The following is a 13,246-nucleotide window of genomic DNA, read 5'->3' on the forward strand; positions in this document are numbered from 1 at the left end:
GGGCTCTGACACCCGATTTACATTACACAAGATTAGTGTTGGTGCAAAGCCAAAACCACTTTACACAGGCACTGAACCAGCAGTGTGAGTGCACCGAATTGATCAAGATGCCTTTCGGCAATGAATTAACCTGTTTTCTCTGTTTCTGGAATCAATTAGAATTCTTGTCTGTGCAGAGCACGTGCAGCCTAAAAGGACCATTGACCAGGATCCAACCTGTTGAGAAACTGTGTACTTTTTAAAACTGCATTACGCTGTTTCTTATTTTTAACAATAGAGTCTGGACAGGCCACACACCCAAAGACCCAACTGAAATCATTAGGGTGGGTCTCAGTCTTGGCTTCACGCCATCCTGGAGTCACACAGTGTGAAGCCCAGGCGATGTGACGTGGCCTCAATGAGGAAGTCTCCCATCACTGCTCTCAGGTAAAGAGCCTGACTCCAGACACGGCTTCATAACCGCGCAAATGCAGCAGGACTGCACCCCGAGTCCTGTTTGAAATTCAAGAGCTCTGTTTCCAGTTCGACACCTGATTCTGAGTCGCGTATTTCTCGTTTTTTGACTCCCGGCAAATCCCAGAAAGGATACATCCAGTCAAAGAGCATCATAAAGCTGGTCTTAGCATTGAAGGCAAAGGCGATTCCCCTCAAATCTCTCACCAGGCCAACCAACGTTCGCTGTGAGCAAACAAACGTGAATGAGTATAATTAAGTAAACAGAGTGGGTGTTATATATTGGAGTACAGTGCTGTCTCGGGAAGGTTTTCTCCCCTTGAACGTCACTGCTGAACGTTAACATATTTTCGAGTTCACGCACAAAATGCTAACTCCAACGAGTTAGATTTAAGGTCCTGACAATACATCTCAATCTTAACCTCAGAGGAGAACATATCCCCGCACCAGCTTGGAATTTCCATTCTTTGCGACTTCTCAAAGAAATGTGCACTTATATTGTGCTTTATTACATCTCTCAGAAACGTCTCAAAGTGCTTCATATACACAGTGAGCTACGTTGTGCAGTTACTGCTGTTCTGTGGGTTAAGGCCATAGCCATTTTGCACATAGCAAAATCCCACAAACAAGAATGAGATAAATGACCAATTTTTGGTGGTGTTGGTTGAGGAAGGAACGCTGGCCAGAACATCGGGAGAACTCCCTGCTCTTCTTCGAACAGTGCCGTGGGATCTTTACCATCTACCCAAGCCAGGTAGGTTTAATGACTCAACTGAAGAATGACAACTCTCGACAATGCAACGTTCCCTCAGTACTGCACTGAAGTGCAAGCCTAGATTATATGCTCACTTCGCAGTGTGACTTGAACCCACGACCCACCGACTCAGAGGTGAGAGTGCTACCAGTAGAGCCAAGCTGATGTAGATTCAGACCACCAAATTTAATGGACTCATGACTACTGGGATCTGGGTTGGGGCCTGCCCATTTCCAGTATCACTCTCGTTCCATACCCTGGCCCCTAGTTTATGCCAGGCATTTTTCACAAAGAAAGGTGGGACTCCGCTGGCCCTGGGGTGGACCATTGGTAGGAGGTGCATGAGACTGTTCCAAAGGTGACTTGATCACAGTCTGTCTGTAAGAGCTTCTCTGACACCTCTCCCTTTAGAATCGACTTACTGCACAGCCTGCCAAGACATGTCACCACCTTGTAGAGACCCAAAACCAGGTTCTCGGTGCCTGTGGGGTCGAGTCAGTGAACCTACATCCTTAGTTGGAGTGATTGTTATCAGCAATGTAAGGGAATTTAATTAACAAGAGGTCCTGCTACTAGCTCAGGCACTTCAGTTGTATGTACACTCATTGATTTTTCTTACACTGTTGGGTCGAGCCACTCCCCCAATAATGTTATCGGTCACCAGTCAAACAAAAATCGATAGAAAAAATGGAAATGGATACGGAAGTATATCCTAGCTCCTTTGATTCAAAAAGGGGGTAGTTAGAATGAGATTGCTTCACAAGTATCAACCAATGGGGTCAAACACATAGAACCAAGTTATTCCTCATTTACAATTTTGTAGATGTTGTTTTGCTTGGTGGTTGAAATGTTGAAATTGAGACTGACGGGATTAAACAGTATTAAGATGAAATGACCCACTCTCCACTGTACCTTGGCATCTTGTTCATTGAACGTGCTTGAATTAAACATTTGTGCTATGGTTTCGAATGCTGCAGTTAAGGGAAGCATGAACTGCTCAAACTGGTCTTCGTCCTCACCTGAGGGATACAACACAAGGTTACTTGCAAGTCTCTTTTTTTTTTAAACACACCAACTTTCTCACATCCTCTCCTTAAATTAGACTCATTACCAGTCACTCACTGGTATCTCTCCCAAGTGGTCAGTTCTTGTGTGTGAGCCTCGACAGAGAGGCTTTCAACTGACTGGGGGTGCATCAGAGCCAAGCCTGATTCTGCCCTCGCCTGGTGTCCACACATACACACTTTCAGCAGGGGTCGCTGGGGAACTCTGGCTGATTTATCCCCATCTAGACCAGGGGTGCTGAGGACAGTTGCATTCTCCCCACGACACCCCAGCTGAGATCAGCCAGCTCAACAAAGGCCAGGAACTGGACCTGGGACCTTGTTGAAAAAAATCGGTAGGGAAGGCGCAAAGCCTTCATTGCTTTCTGAAACTAGAAGACTGTTCTGAACTTCATGGCCCATTTGCTTGACCACACTGGTCAAGCAGCCAAACTCTAGAAGGTGATGCTGCAATATTATACTTCTACATGTTTGACATTTTGTGCAGAATGTCCCCTGGCTCCCAGCAATTATCTTCCTCACTTACAATTCTGCCCATTGCATCTTCCCATCCTATCTTAGTGACATGCTCTGGACCTTACACCCCATGCCTACACCCTCCACATTCCTAACACTGGCCGACCTCTCGCCTGCAGCTCCTCCTGCTCCACCATTAGCGGCCGTTCGTTCGACCACTGTAGTCCCCCCTCTATACCCTGCCCAGTTGCCTCTGCCTTGCCACCTTCCTCTCTGCTTTCAAAAACCTCCTTGAAATCTTTCTCTTTTGACTGTGCCCCCAGCCCCTCCTAAATGGAAGGGTAAAATCTATAATCTCAGCTGGGAAGCCATATTCGAAGGGTGTGTGGATCAGAAATAGGGCATTGTAGCCCCGACTCTCTGGCCAACACTCCCAACCAACGCAGTTCACTGCTGGGAGCATATAATTTATCTTGCAAAGTGCTTTGAGATGTCTTCTGCACGCACGGAGCTGTAGAAGTGCAAGCTGCTATAGTAGATATCAGACGGTGTTACACGTACTGGTTAGAGAATATTACCACCATTTTACGGTACTAACAGGTTTGGAGAACATGGATCCTTTATGTTGAGTCAGCAATAATATTAACTACCCTGGACGTACAGCCATGCTCCAGAATCATAGAAAGGTTACAGCACGGAAGGAGGCCATTCGACCCATTAAGTCCGTGCCGGCTCTATGCAAGAGTAATCCAGCTAGTCCCACTCCCCCGCCCTATCCCCATAGCCCTGCAAATTTTGTCAACGGGAACAGTTTCTCTCTATCTACTCTATCACTGCTTGTGGGTTATATACGTATGTACAGCTTGACAAACACGGGTAAGTCATTCCTCTGATGTTTTTCAGTTCTTGCATACCTAGATCAACCATAAGCAATCGTCCAAGTGCTGTGTAGAAGGTAGTACGGCACCTCATGTCACTCAGGTTTGATTGGTTATTGATGCCCAGGAACGAAAAGTGCTCGCTCTGTCAATTCAAGGTGCAACACAAGATTAGAATCATCACAGAATCTTACTGCACAGAAGGAAGCCATTCAGCCCATCGTGCCTCTGAAAGAGCTACCAATTAGTCCCACTCTCCTGCTCTTTCCTGATAGCCCTGCAAATTTTTCTTTCCAAGTAGAGATCCAATTCCCTATTGAAAGTTACTACTGAATCTGTTTCCACCGCCCTTTCAGGCAGTGCATTCCGGATCATAACAAGTCGCTACGTAAAAAAATATTCTCATCTTCCCCCTGGCTTTCTTGCCAATTATTTTAAATCTGTATCCTCTGGTTAATTGTCTGATAATTAACAAATACACTCGATGTATAAAGGGCACATCTCCAGAGTATATTTTAAACCCTTGAAAATCTCAACTCCAAAAAGAAACTCATCAGAAGTTTTAAAGTTGTGATTGTACTTTCATTTGTGGAATTTAGCTGTAGTTAGCTTGAAGTAACCCTTATTTCTGATGCAGCAAAGTTTGGGAAGGTGATATTTTCACCACCTGCGTAAGAGGGTTTATCCTTTATCTGCAACCACCCATCCACCTGAAACGGATTTACTGCATCGCCAATATATGTCTCCTCGAGAAGGGGTGAGAATAAAGTGGGAGGTACAAAGTACTTACTGTGTGATTGTTCAGCATGAACTGAACAGCAGTGAGTTTCACCAGTTTCCTCACACTGCTGTATGTAGAGAGGGAGTCAAGGTTAACAAACTACCAGTGGCCTCATTCAAATACCTCTCTCACTCCTTGTTAGGTTTGCTCCTCTTCCATCTAGTCCAAAACACCAGTCACCAGGAGTTGTTCTATAAGCGTTTGCATTTAGCAGCAGGGAGCAGTTTGAAACAGTATCAGGATGAATTATACCCCCACTTTCCCTTGCCTCTAGGGAGGAGTATGACTTCCGTTTACTGCACCCTCTGCCATGGGAGAGGGATACATGACTGACAAGTGCTACACCACCAAACTAGTGAGGAGTTTACAGCATGCCACCCACAGCTGAGATTCTTTAGCGCCTTAAGGCATCCTAGTTGGGAACAGGCTGATTGAATCCCAAATTATCGCAATCACTGGTCCCAGCTCTCCACAGGAATTGGAATCATAGAAAGGTTACAGCAGGGAAGGAGGCCATTCAGCCCATCGAGTCCGCGCAGGCTCTATGTAAGAGTAATCCAGCTAGTCCCACTCCCCTGCCCTATCCCCGTAGCCCTGCAAATTTTTTTCTTTCAAGTACTTGTCCAGTTCCCTTTTGAAGGCCATGATTGAATCTGCCTCCACCACCCCCTCGGGCAGGGCATTCCAGATCCTAACCACTCGTTGTGTAAAAAAGTTTTTCCTCATGTCACCTTTGGTTCTATTGCCAATCACCTTAAATCTATGTCCTCTGGTTCTTGACCTTCCGCCAATGAGAACAGTTTCTCTCTATCTACTCTGTCTAGACTCTTCATGATTTTGAATACCTCTGTCAAATCTCCTCGCAACCGTCTCTGTTCCAAGGAGAACAACCCCAGCTTCTCCAGTCAATCCACGTAACTAAAGTCCCTTCATCCCTGGAATCATTCAAGTAAATCTCTTCTGCACCCTCTCTAAGGCCTTCACATCTTTCCTGAAGTGCAGTGCCCAGAACTGGACACAATACTCCAGTTGTAGCCGAACCAGTATTTTGTGAAGATTCATCATTACTTCCATACTTTTGTACTCTATGCCTCTATTTATAAAGCTCAGGATCCCATATGCTTTTTTAACCACTTTCTCAACCTGCCCTGCCACCTTCAACGATTTGTGCACATATACCCCCAGATCTCCCTGTTCCTGTATCCCTTTTAGAGTTGTACCCTTCAGTTTATATTGCCTCTCCTCGTTCTTCCTACCGAAATTATCACTTTGCATTTTTCTGCATAAAATTTCATCTGCCACGTGTCCGCCCATGCCACCAGCCTGTCTATATCCTCTTGAAGTCTATCACTATCCTCCCCACTGTTTACTACCCTTCCAAGTTTTGTGTCATCTGCAAATTTTGAAATTGTGCCCTGTACACCCAAGTCCAAGTCATTAATATATATCAAGAAAAGCAGTGATCCCAGCACTGACCTTTGGGGAACACCACTGTACATCTCCCTCCAGTCCGAAAAACAACCGTTCACCACTACTCTCTGTTTCCTGTCACTTAGCCAATTCGGTATCCATGTTGCTACTGCCCCCTTTTTTCCATGGGTCGCAACTTACTATAAAGCAGCAGCAAACACCACTTTCTTGCACTTCCCTTCAGCCCTCCTCCATCTACTGATCCCTAATATTTATTTTTACACAGATGTCTCATTAGTGGGACCAATTGTTTATTTTCTACTGTTCCATGGGTGACTCCATCTGAATCTTGCTTACAGCTTCAAAAAAATATTAAAATGCAAGTAAGTCACATATGGACTAAATAAGCGAGTTTGGTCTTGCTACAAGTCACTTTTAAACAAGCATAGTGGGCCGTGGCCCTTCACCTTGGGTTTCAGTAAGCTAACCACCCTTCACTGGGTGATCCAGTGGATTTTTTTGTTCAAAGGATATCCAATGGAGAGATCGTTCAGGAGCTGCAGCGTCTTTGAGGTGATTGGCTCACATCTTCCCCAATACTTCAGGTTGGTGATTCTGGTTGGCGATCAGACAATCAATTGTTAAAATCAAAAACCAAAAACAACCATCCTTACCTTAAAGCTCAGCATAAAGCTCAAGTTTACTCATCAAAAATAAACTTAAAAGTTACTGCATTGTTTGAAAAAAGACAGAATATACACCAGGCTCCAGACGGATTACTGTATTTAACTCAAATATATTTTGAAGCGTAAAATAAAATCCGGTTTAAATTTGGGGTTCAGCCAAATTGTATTTTCCTGAGGGGAGCAATGAGATTTGGTGTACTGCCTAAATGCGAGGGTGGCCCATTTGCAAGTAAATAAGTAACTGCTGTACTTGGGTGCACGTCCAATCCCCAAACGCATCCAGAGTGTTAGCACGTTCAAAGATATTTACTGAAAAGAAAAGGTGCAAATGCTGCAAAATGGAAATAAAACCCAAAAAATCCGCAGCAGGTCCATCAGCATCTGGGAAGATTGGTTCGTGTTCTGGGTGAAGACCTTTTGTCAGGCACTCAGCCCCACTCCTTCTAGCATTGGAATTACTAAACTTAGATTGAATAATCTGTACATGTACATGAAGCAACAACCTCCAATTACCATATTTACTTGCAACTGCTCCTAGGGCCTAGAATGAATCGAACAGTAATTTATCTGACTGCAGGGTAAATTGTCTGCCTGCGATTTGATGTCCACCTGCCGAACAGTCAGGGCCTTGGGCTAGCTGCATGGGGGAATCATTGGTCTAAACCTCATCCAAAGCATGCTGTTGCACTAGCTGGTTGTGCAACTGTCATAAGAAAAGGCTATTTTAACCACCTATGCACTCACATTTTTCCAATGAAAACACTCAGGACCATTGTCTCATCGTTCAGCCCCAGAACCTCGGACAGCCTGCGATACAACTGTACAGGAAAAAAGGAAACAGTCATTAGAAGTCCAAGGTTAGCACACCACTAGGACGTCCCAAAGAGCTTCATAGCTAATGAAATGCAGTCACTGTTGTTACCTAGGTAAACGCTGCAGCCAATTTGCGCGCAGCAAAGTCCCACAAACAGCAGTGAGATGGATGATCAGTTAATTAGTTTTAGTGATGTTGGTTGAGGGATAAATGTTGGCCAGAACACTGGGAAAACACCCTTGCCATTGTTCAAATAGCGTCATGGGATCTTTTACATTCACTTGAACAGTCAGAAGGGACCTCGGTTTAGCGTCTCATTGAAAGACGGGACTCCCAACAATGCAGCATTCCCCAGGAGCCAGCCTAGGCTCATGTGCTCAAGTCTCTGAACTGAGTCTTGAACCCATAACGTTCTGACTCAGAGCCATCGACTGAGCCAAACTGACAGTTAAAATGGAGCGTTGTACAAAGACTGGCCCCACGTATCGGGCCTCTTCAGCTGCCTGATAGATAAACAGACAAGCGACGCTGCTCAGGAACATTAATCCTATTGATAGTGTAGTGTATTTACTGATGAGTGGCTACCCTAGCACTATGTAAAATGGACAGTGAAAGTATCTTCAAAATGCTGTTTTACAGCTGACAAAAAAAACCTTAATCATAAGCTTAATTCTTGACTGAATCCATCTGTATCCATATCTGTTATACTGTGGGATCTTGCTGAGCTCAAATTCATATTCTGTGAAGCGTTTTGGGATGTTTGAGAGATGTGATTAAGGCAAGTTTTCTTTCTTTCAGGTCATTCTGATGGTACAAAACACAACTTTTATTTCAATGCAAAGCTACACTTGCGCGGTCAACAGAAGTTAGTACCTCGTGTCATTCTCCAGCAAACCACAAAAGGCAATTAAATCAACTTTTAAAAAAAATTCCAAAGAGGAAACCAACAAAAGAAAACAGATGAAGCAGGAAGAGGCAAGTTAACTTCAGCCCTTTTTACCTTGGAGGACTTTTGGACCTGATCTCCGATATAAATCTTCCGAAACTGCTCAAAGAAGCTGAGCATGGCCAGTTCCAGCTTCTCGTTGCCTGCCTGAGCCAGTCGAGAGTCAGTCAGGTTCATCAGTTGCAAAACACTGCGAAGGAACCCAAAAACGTACAGTCAGATCTCCCCTAGCACAGTGCCGCAAGTAAACTGTCTCTGAGCTTGTTCTACATAAGGGGAGTATCTGAAGAAATTAATCGTCACTGTCAAGGTAATTTTACCGTCTCCAAATTCTCGCATACACATTAATTTCTTACTTCATGCAAAGTGCGTTGGCAAAAGTACAAGCATCATCGGTCGACAGGATAGGTGCTGATGCAGTGAGTTCACATTATCAGCCACCTCCACCCCATGGCATTAGTGCTTGGAGACTCAATCAACACCTTTATTGGAGAGCTACCAAACAGCACTCAACCAGTGAAGCATCAGTCAGAATATCCGGCCAGTTCACTGGATACATTATTATGGAAGGCACTGGTTAACAGTGTGCTACAAACATAGTAAAATACAGATCATTATTCTGCATCAGCGCAACCTCCCGATTTGTGCACCAACACAGCAGAAGTGTCAATTCTCCACTATAATGAGGGTCACTTTCCACAGCCGTGTTAGCATTGGCCATTAACTTGAGTGACTAACAGTAGAAAGCGAAAGGAGGTCACTTGGAAGCAGAAGGCTTTTTGGGAGGTGAGAAGGGGCACTTTTCACGTTGGAAGATTTCCAACTGAATTGCATATCACGTAGATTTCCCTCAGCTGCTTTGCTCCTCCCTCCTGAAGCGATTGGAGCTTGCTGTGCAGCACGATTGTGGGCACAAACTCCACAGCCTTGCAACCAGGCAGCCTAGGTGGCAGATGAAACTGGCAATTTCAGACTCACCGGCAAACCAGCTCCCCGTCCATTGCATCCTGTTCGTCTGTACTAGCAAAGGAAACTCGTCCCCCAATCACTGCCCCGATGATGTACACCAGCCATGTCAAACGACCTGGGAAAAAACAATGTATTAACTAGTCCATCAGTAATTTATCTTACAGCATAGATCATGTATACATTACTCATTCTCAAGACTACGAGGCCTGACTGTGGGCCTGTTAGAAAACAGGTCCCTTTAATATTACTTGCAGTGTTGCCCATGTATCAGCTAATGAATATGGGTTTCTTCAATATACAAGATGGCAAAGGAATTGGGAGGCACTTCGGGAACTTGCTCCACAGCGCCACCTATTGGCCAGAACCTGCAACCACATTGCGTCAGTTGGCAGCAAAATTGAATGGGATATGTTGACATAGCAATTTACAATGGTAAATGTTGACCGAAAAGCATGACCAAAAATCGTGGCAACAAAAAGTATGGTTTGTGCATGCCTGACACAAGATTTTTTAATAAAATATAAAGAAAAATTAGGCATCAATTTACCATGGAAATATAATACACAGGGTATATGGTGCTCCTTATCAGCCAACAAAATGAATAGTTATTACTTAAAACACTCATGTGGTACACACCCCAGAGGAGTCAACCATTCACTGTAGGAGAAAATGTTGAACTGAGTACAGAAGAAAAGCAGTGAGGCTATATTTCTTTCTACTACACCCTATTATAGAAAGGATATTATTAAACTAGAAAGAGTGCAGAAAAGATTTACTAGGATGCTACCGGGACTTGATGGTTTGACTTATAGGGAGAGGTTGGATAGACTGAGACTTTTTTCCCTGGAGAGTAGGAGGTTTAGGGGTGATCTTATAGAAGTCTATAAAATAATGAGGGGCATAGATAAGGTCGATAGTCAAAATCTTTTCCCAAAGGTAGGGGAGTCTATAACGAGGGGGCATAGATTTAAGGTGAGAGGGGAGAGATACAAAAGGGTCCAGAGGGGCAATTTTTTCACTCAAAGGGTGGTGAGTGTCTGGAACGAGATGCCAGAGGCAGTAGTAGAGGCGGGTACAATTTTGTCTTTTAAAAAGCATTTGGACAGTTACATGGGTAAGATGGGTATAGAGGGATATGGGCCAAGTGCAGGCAATTGGGACTAGCTTAGTGGTATAAACTGGGCGACATGGACATGTTGGGCTGAAGGGCCTGTTTCCATGTTGTAAACTTCTATGATTCTATTCTATGAATTACACGCTACGGAATATGTTCCAAGGCTTAATTCAACGGAGGTTTGATTTGGTATTGAGAAACTGCTCGAGCTTTGCTTTTCTGGTTTATCTCAGGCCCTCAATGCTCGACACTGCAACCAGTGTGATTTCCAGTAAATTTCATCACTTGGTTTGATATCTATGTGCTGTTTCAGCTGACTAGGCCCTGGAAGCACTGGAATTCTCTCCCTAAACCTCTCCGCCTCTCTTTCCTCCTTTAAGATGCTCTTTAAAACCTATCTCTTTAACCGCCACCTGTCCTAATATCTCATGATGTGGCTCGGTGTCAAATTTTGTCTGATAACGCTCCTGTGAAGCGGCTTATGATATTTTACTACATTAAAGGCGGTATATAAATGAAAGTTGTTGTTGCCGTGGTTGATCAAGACCAAGCAACAAATGCCAGGGAAATGTGTTCAATTTTCACAGTGGCGTAACATCAGCCCTTTTACATGAGGTATACCAGGAGTCACATGCAACGAACTGCAGTTCTCTGAAGGTCACACATCTCCAAATTAATCGTCCGCAAGCATCATCCTACTGCACCAGTGTGACTTCCTGCTGTTCCATGCCCGTCCTTGGAATCGAGCCAAGATAACTCACAGAGATTACATCGGACCCTTGGTCATCAGAAAGAGCAAACTCTGAGCCCAGGCCCGACAGATGAACGACTAATATTGCAGGTCGCTTTGGCAGCTCTGCTGCTGCTCTCCATTCATTCCTTACCTTCCTGTACAGCAATATCCATGGCACTAGCATTTGCGCTCTGCAACAGCTCCTGGTAGGTTTGTGCCGACTGATCAAAGAGCTGCACCAACAGGGCGCACGTCTTCTCATACTCGCAGCGGCCGATGGTAGACAGCTGGTCCAGCTGCTGCTGAACAAGGCCAGTGTCATCCAGAGGGTCCTCTAACCCATCCCTATGGACAACAAAAACCTGCTCAACTCTTGCTCGAAGCAAACATTTTCTTGATACTAGATTTTTTTTTAACATATGATTTCTAAATCTACATCAAATATAAACATTGCTGTTGACTATTTACACACGGCCGTTTCTTATTTCATTACTCCAGGTTGGTTTTGGCTTCTACAAGATCGGATTAACCCAGTTCTGTCATCTTACCTCAGAATGATGTGAATAGATTCTAGTCTGGAAGTGATGTAAGCTTTGGTGACTTCAGGCGTATATGTCTCCAACATGTGTGGTTCCGTGGCTTTGACATATGGTACAGAGGCTGCCAAACGTTGCCACAGGCTCAACAGATAGTGTACACTGTTAGGGGCAAACTCCCAGTGCTAAAGGAAAAAAAAGATAATCATAAATGGACATTAACTTTTACAGTCGCCCAAACATTTACCAAAGGATGAAGCTAACAGCCGTCCACATATCTTTCTGGTACGTTGAATAGTGCACTCCAAAAATGAACAATAATCATGTTGGACAATCAGTCTGATTGCCACGCAATGTAATACTGAACACCTCTGGTTAAGTAAAACATGGGTCAAATACAATACAGGTCTACCCAAATGTTACATCTCAACCGAGTCTTAGAAGATCATTCATTTCATAGAATCACAGAAAGGTTACAGCACGGAAGGAGGCCATTCGGCCCATCGGGTCCGTGTCGGCTCTATGCAAGAGCAATCCAGCTAGTCCCAATCCCCCACCGTATCCCTGTAGCCCTGTAAATTTTTTCCTTTCAAGTACTTATGCAGTTCCCTTTTGAAAGCCATGATTGAATCTGCCTCCACCATCCACCCTGGCACTGCATTCCAGATCCTAACCACTCGCTGTGTAAAAAAGCTTTTCCTCATGTCACCATTGGTTCTTTTGCCAATCACTGTAAATCTATGTCCTCTGGTTCTTGACCCTACTGCCAATGTGAACAGTTTCTCTCTATCTACTCTGTCTAGACTCTTCCTGATTTTGAATACCTCTGTCAAATCTCCTCTCAACCTTCTATGTTCCAATTGTAAACAATTTTACAACACCAAGTTATAGTCCAGCAATTTTATTTTAAATTCACAAGCTTTCGGAGATTTTCTCCTTCCTCAGGCAAATGTTTCAAGAACTCCTTGAAGCCTACGCATTTATACATATAGAACAATACATGGTGTTTACAGACTGCCCCTGCAACTGCCCGTTGCCAAGGCAATCACCGTGTTCAGACAGAGAGGTGTCACCTGCAGAACCCCCGAATACACATTCAACAAAAAAACAAACAGGGAAAAAAAACAGAGAAAAAAAACACAGAGAGAGGCAGAAACATCCGGAAGGCAGAGAGAGCCAGCAAATGACCCATTATATTAAAAACAGATAACATTTGTTCGCTGGTGGGGTAACGTGTAGCGTGACATGAACCCAAGATCCCGGTTGAGGCCGTCCTCATGGGTGCGGAACTTGGCTATCAATTTCTGCTCGACGATTTTGCGTTGTCGTGTGTCTCGAAGGCCGCCTTGGAGTACGCTTACCCGAAGGTCGGTGGATGAATGTCCATGACTGCTGAAGTGTTCCCCGACTGGGAACAGTCGGGGAACACTTCAGCAGAACAACCCCAGCTTCTCCAGTCAATCCACGTAACTAAAGTCCCTCATCCCTGGAATCATTCTAGTAAATCTCTTCTGCACTCTCTCTAAGGCCTTCACATCTTTCCTAAAGTGCAGTGCCCAGAATTGGACTCCAGTTGTGGTCTTACAAGTGTTTTATAAACGTTCATCATGACTTCCTTGCTTTTGCACTCTATGCCTCTATTTATAAAGCCC

The 13,246-nt window shown here is 44.3% G+C and overlaps 1 protein-coding gene across 1 annotated transcript in view; it reads right to left on the reverse strand.

The window, feature by feature from the left end:
• Positions 1 to 13,246, reverse strand: part of xpo7 (exportin 7) — a 113,147-nt gene that overhangs the window by 24,235 nt on the left and 75,666 nt on the right. The window contains exons 11-20 of the mRNA XM_068000994.1: positions 11,607 to 11,779; positions 11,210 to 11,403; positions 9,221 to 9,326; positions 8,297 to 8,432; positions 7,227 to 7,300; positions 6,328 to 6,411; positions 4,396 to 4,456; positions 3,642 to 3,750; positions 2,120 to 2,226; positions 590 to 678 (exon numbers count right to left, since the gene is read on the reverse strand). Of these exons, the coding sequence (XP_067857095.1) occupies positions 590 to 678; positions 2,120 to 2,226; positions 3,642 to 3,750; positions 4,396 to 4,456; positions 6,328 to 6,411; positions 7,227 to 7,300; positions 8,297 to 8,432; positions 9,221 to 9,326; positions 11,210 to 11,403; positions 11,607 to 11,779 (1,133 nt within the window). The remainder of the gene's footprint in view (positions 1 to 589; positions 679 to 2,119; positions 2,227 to 3,641; positions 3,751 to 4,395; positions 4,457 to 6,327; positions 6,412 to 7,226; positions 7,301 to 8,296; positions 8,433 to 9,220; positions 9,327 to 11,209; positions 11,404 to 11,606; positions 11,780 to 13,246) is intronic.

This window comes from Heptranchias perlo, chromosome 20 (genome assembly GCF_035084215.1).
Source record: "Heptranchias perlo isolate sHepPer1 chromosome 20, sHepPer1.hap1, whole genome shotgun sequence".
NCBI classification, from domain to species: Eukaryota; Metazoa; Chordata; class Chondrichthyes; order Hexanchiformes; family Hexanchidae; genus Heptranchias; species Heptranchias perlo.